The sequence below is a fragment of the Glycine soja genome, chromosome 11, assembly GCF_004193775.1.
Source record: "Glycine soja cultivar W05 chromosome 11, ASM419377v2, whole genome shotgun sequence".
In the NCBI taxonomy this organism is placed as follows: Eukaryota; Viridiplantae; Streptophyta; class Magnoliopsida; order Fabales; family Fabaceae; genus Glycine; species Glycine soja.
Genome location: NC_041012.1, coordinates 9871177 through 9876800, shown reverse-complemented (window position 1 = coordinate 9876800; position 5624 = coordinate 9871177). Strand labels below are relative to the sequence as shown.

Below are 5624 nucleotides of genomic sequence, written 5' to 3'. Positions count from 1 at the left end.
ATTCTTTAAACTGAATTCTTATTATATTTCTTTTAATTTCCTTTATCAATTTCTGAAAACTTGTTTTTTTTTCTCTGTAAGACTCCACTGCTTCTGCTTCCAGATGTACATCTGGAAGCAAGAGCTAGCATGCTAGCCAGTGTTCGTAGGGATATACTTATATGTTTAAATCCGATAAATGTAGTGCTGATAGCTGTCAATATCTTTGGTTTTTTTACTATAATATCGGTTAATTGATGTAGTGCTAATATATAGTTCGTGGGTTCGTTTTATTTCTATTTTCTAGCTACTCGAGGAAGATCATAGAGTGAAAGTGAGGTTTAGTACTGTAGTTAAATTTCACAAAATCCCCGAACATAAGATGCACTGATGCAGCAAATAAACAAATATAATCAATTGTAAATGACATATTTATCATAACATTCATAACGTTTCTTTCCTTCTTATTACTGTAACATTAGCAGCAACTATCAACAAATCTACATCTCTATTTCCCTTCTAAGTCTAATAGGACCTCTTTAGAATGAAAGAATGATCAAATATATCTCTATTTCCTTCTAAGTCCGATAGGACCTCTTTAGAGAAAAAAAAAATCTAACAAATCTCTATTTCCCCAATAAGTCCAATAGGACCTCTTTTGAATAAAAGAATAATAAATAAAAATCAATAATCAATTTACCAATATAATCATTTGATAAACTAACTTCACAATACTATTTACTAGAGGCATAAAGTCTGGTTTTTCTCTTCAGAAAATTCTTAAACCATAATGCAGAGAGTTTTTGGTATCTCTTTAATTCATTTTTGTAGTCCACAAAAATCATTCCAAATCGCGATGTATAGCCTGAAGACCACTCAAAGTTGTCGAACAAAGACCATACATAATATCCTTTAACATTTGCGCCATTCCTATATATGTAAAGTTTATGTTAAAAGAAAATAAATTAAAAAAACTATTAAGTTGTATGACAAAATAAAATAAACCTTTTATATAACAAATATTACTTACCTAATTGCAGATTGAAGATAAAAGAGATGACGATAATGATAATCAATTCTGAAGGTATCCATAAGAGATTCTTCAAGTGATAATATTGGTTCATCATACTCATTTATACCTATAAATTTGTAAGATATAAGTCAGGAAAAAAATTCAATAAGTTACGAAAATTGAAAATCATGTACAACGGCATTGCATTGGATCGGAGAAAATTAAATACATATAGACAAGTGTTACTTACCATTTTCAGTGATGTAAATCAAAGGATTGTTGTATTTTTCTTTGGTATACAATAAAAGGTCACGAATTCCTCTTGGATAAACATATAGCCAATCAGAAGCAATCTGCATTACGAAAGACAAAAGGTAAGTTTTATAATTTATAAGAATTAAAATATCGAACTAGATATAGTGGAGCAGTTGCATGTATTGGTGGGTATACACGTACCTTTATTCCTATAGGTTTCCCATCACGTTCATCTGACAATCAATAAAAAAACATAGAGACAAAAAAAAATCATTATCATCCATGATCACATTCAATAATGTATATATGTAATTTAGGGAATTGATAGAATGATAGAAGATTTAAGTTCTTACATGCAGGAGTGACAAGAGAATCTGTTAAGTAGCTAGGCCTGGCATTGCTTAGTTGAGGTGAATCAGAAGCATATGTTGTAGAGTAATAGTTTAGACCAATAAAATCAAATGAACTGATAAGTAGTTTCGATTGCTCTGTAGTAAACTTTGGCAATCTTGTTCTGACTAAAGATCGCATGCTTTTTGGATAGTCTCCAGATATTAACGGATCCATAAACCTGAAATTAATTAGTAGTCAATTCAACATTTTGTTCAAGAAATCATGCATTCTCAACAAAAGAAAAGTTAGAGAAAATAATAAGTTTCCCTTATAAATTCCTTTCAAAAGATAATTAGGATTATGAATCCCAATGTATCAAGGTATAGTCCAATAGACAGTACTTATGCATTGTATTCATTTATTGGTCTTTGGTGCAATAAATGTATATGCATTTATATGAATCAAAGGTAGATAAAGGGTGGGAGGAGGAACTCTTACCATCCATACATGAAGTCAATTGCTCTTTCGGTAGCCTTTTGATCAGATTTGGTATCTCTCAACGGCAAAAACCAATTAGCTACTAAGGTTATACCAATCAAACCTTTTTGAGATGCCTGCATACATAGTTTACAATTATTTAGTTAGTTTTTAAGAGTAAAATTAAATGTAAAATAACCTTCATAATTTATATTTTGCATTTTTTATAATTTCTAGCAATGTAAATTTAACAAGGTAAAGTTTATCTATAACATATCTAAAAGGTTAGGAAAAATTAACCAACCTGATACTTGGTCTTATACACACGAACAGCGGTTGCATGAGCAAGAAGTTGATGGTGTGTAACCAAATAAGGCTCCGTTGAAGAATCGCCACCAGTACAATTCAAATTCATCCATGCAGAACAACGACCCGGTGCCATTCGTCCATTTGCATAGCCATTTTGGCTGTAACTCCATGGCTCGTTCAAAGTAACCCAATGCTTCACCCTATCACCAAATTCCTTGAAACAAAGATCCGCATAGTCTCGAAAATCTTTCCTGAAGATCATTGGTATAGGTTTGTTCAATAAATTACATTCATATATATCTAGATATTAAATATACTAGACACATAAATAAGCTATGTTTTACAATTGAAACTCACACTATGCGTGGACTTAAGAAGCCACCGTACTCATCCTCTAATGCTTGGGGAAGATCCCAGTGAAAAAGAGTAACAAGTGGTTGTATACCTGTAATTGTTAATATTTAATTTGATTATGATTATTAACAACAAGAGAATATGATCAAACTAAACTGGAAGTACAGAAATTTTGAACAAATTGAATTTAAATTCTAACCATTAGCCATTAGCTCATTAATAAGGTTGTTGTAATAGTTGATTCCTTCTTGATTTATACCTCCACTTAGCTTTCCTTCTGTGGATATATATTCATAGTTGAATAATATAAAAAAATTGTTAGTATGAGTAACATACAACTAGGCAAAATTTAGTTCAAATTAGTCATTAATTGTAAAGCAATTAACTTACTTGGGAGAATTCTTGACCAAGAAATGGAAAATCTATATGAATCCAAATTCATATCCTTCATCATCCCAACATCTTCCTTGTAGTGGTGATATGAGTCAATTGCCACGTCTCCGTTGCTTCTATCAATGATCTTACCAGGATAATTATGGGTGAAGGTATCCCATACGCTTGGTCCTCTACCACCATCATTTGCTGCACCTTCGAACTGGTACGAGGAAGATCCCGCCCCAAAGATGAACCCTTCTGGGAAACTGTTCCGGTTGAGTGAAATGTCAATAACAGGTGAAACTGTATCTGCTTCTAATTCGCATGTAACTTTGGAAGTGCTAACAAGAACAAGAGCTATGAGGCCCAAAAGGAAATAAGCGTCGAATGCCATATCTTATGATGTATTTTGCTTAGTCGTTTGATGTTGTCTCTGCAGATGCTTTCCGGTTTCTTTATATAGGAATGAATACCCACTTGCTAGCACACTATGACAGTCCATATGATAATAATATAATATACTACACTATTGTTGACTTAGTAGAGTGACCAAACTTTGAACTTACCTTTTCTGATAAATTATTGTTAACTCTTCCCACGTTTTAATTTTTTTGGCCATTTTCCCAGTAAAGTTGAATATCAACAAAGGCGGCTGTCTTTTATTCATTGTTTAATTTAACAATAAAATAAAACTCTTACTATGGTCTTCATCATATCATCTTATTCTCTATGGTCAAAGTCAAAACAGGATTTTGAAAAAGGGTATGCCCATATTGCATTTCGCATGAAGTTACCTGGAAAAGGAAAAAAAGGACAAAAACTGAGTTCTTTACGGAATCTTGAACTTGCAGTTATGTCCAAGAAACCTCTTGTACCATCACAAGCAACAATTTACGACCAGATTGAAAATATTTATCAGAACAATGGTATTTTAAATTAAAAATATTCGAAAATCCGTAGAGAACTTCTTCCTTCTTTGATTCTTCTCGTGATTTCTTTTTACCATCATTTAACATAACTATTTTCTTCTTATATTTTTGTTCTAGCAAGAGTATATTTTTCCTTAATTTTTTCTCTTTTTTTTTTACTATGCCTCTTTGCTTTATTCTTTACCTTGCATCTTTCTCAACAAAGACATTGTTGGAGATCTCGTATTAACTAATATAAGAATATAAAATTTCGTACCCTATTGCCCAGAGGCTTTTCGCTATGCGAAGGTATGTTATATGCAGCCTTACCCTTGCATATGCAAAGAGGCTGTTTTCGGATTCGAACCCATGACCAACAAGTCATCAAGGCACAACTTTACCGCTGCATCAAGGCTCGCCCTCATTAACTAATATAAGAATATGATCAAATTAAAATATATAAGTGAAATAAATTCAAGTTCAATATATTTTAAGATGATATCAAAACTTATTCTAATAATATATCAGTTAAAGATACATTCTCCTTGAAATAAAATATGTGTTAGATATCTCATATTGATTATGGTCAAGAATATATAAATGTTGACAATTCTCATCGACCAACACTACAAACAAACAAAAAACTTGATTTAGCCATTGGAATTCGGGGACTGAAAACTATCTGTGGCAAATAGAAACTGATTCAGCGACCCCTTCTTTCTGTCTAGTAAGCAATTTTGAGATTCTGCGATGGCATTAGAGACTGACTCGTCAGTCGCAAACAAAACTAACTCACGTCAGTGGCTAATCTGATTGCGAAAATATTTCTTATTAAATGGGATTTATATATAATACTTTGCTACGGGGTTATTCATCTGGAGAGTCAATTAAGATTTAGCAACCTAGTTTTTCAGTGACTAACATTCTAAAATTATAAAAAATAAGCTAAAATAAAACATTATCGTCTGTCCTACTTTGCAAATGACACTGAGTCATTATTATAAAGTAATTTTCGACCAAAACCTTCAGTCAGTGATATATTTATAAAAATCTATGCAATAATTATAACATTTCAAATTCACAAAAATCTAAAATTTAATATTTTAAATATGATTAAAATAGAAATAATAATAACATAATAATTATATGATTTTTTTGCTGGGTTGAGCTAGCTCAAACATAAGTTCTGAGATACATAAAAGCCCAACCTGTTTTATTCACTGTCCAATTTCAGTTTCTCGCATATTGGGGAAAAGGAAAAGCCCGTGAACAACTTTAAGCAATTCGGAAAACCCTTCCACCAAAGGTTCGCATTTTCAATGCAGGTTGAAGAAGTTTAATTGTCATTTATTCTAGTGACGAATTCGTTGAGCGATTTTTTATTTGGCATGTTGGAATTGTAATGCAAGTCGCCAAATACATCAAAATTTGGGCCACCAATGACTTCATGCTATGTACTAAATCCAAGTTGTGGTACTACCTATTTCATTTCATTATATTTTAATTTTTGTTTACTTGTATCGGTAATAAATTGTCACTCTCTTCGTAATGTATTAAAGGGCAGAGTTGCTAAAAATGTTGAATGAATAAAATGGTTCTTTATGAGACATTTATTAATAACC

General features: G+C 31.8%; 1 protein-coding gene across 1 annotated transcript; it reads right to left on the bottom strand.

Moving 5' to 3' along the window:
* Positions 1-368: 368 nt before the first annotated feature.
* LOC114376229 (cyanogenic beta-glucosidase-like) lies at positions 369-3539 on the bottom strand. Its single transcript, XM_028334231.1, has 10 exons — positions 3110-3539; positions 2919-2996; positions 2723-2810; positions 2361-2616; positions 2078-2193; positions 1600-1817; positions 1448-1479; positions 1242-1344; positions 1010-1118; positions 369-909 (listed from the first exon to the last, which is right to left on the bottom strand). Exons 1-10 carry the CDS (start codon positions 3486-3488, stop codon positions 714-716), a joined length of 1575 nt encoding a protein of 524 aa, XP_028190032.1. The 5' UTR covers positions 3489-3539; the 3' UTR covers positions 369-713.
* Positions 3540-5624: the final 2085 nt, after the last annotated feature.

Excerpts from the sequence above, each read along its gene's own strand:
- LOC114376229 (XM_028334231.1), bottom strand. The coding sequence starts at position 3,488 with ATGGCATTCGACGCTTATTTCCTTTTGGGCCTCATAGCTCTTGTTCTT. Across the intron at positions 2,997-3,109 it reads TTGGTCAAGAATTCTCCCAA|AAGGAAAGCTAAGTGGAGGT; the intron begins GTAAGTTAATTG and ends ATATATCCACAG. Across the intron at positions 1,480-1,599 it reads TTCTCTTGTCACTCCTGCAT|ATGAACGTGATGGGAAACCT; the intron begins GTAAGAACTTAA and ends ATTGATTGTCAG.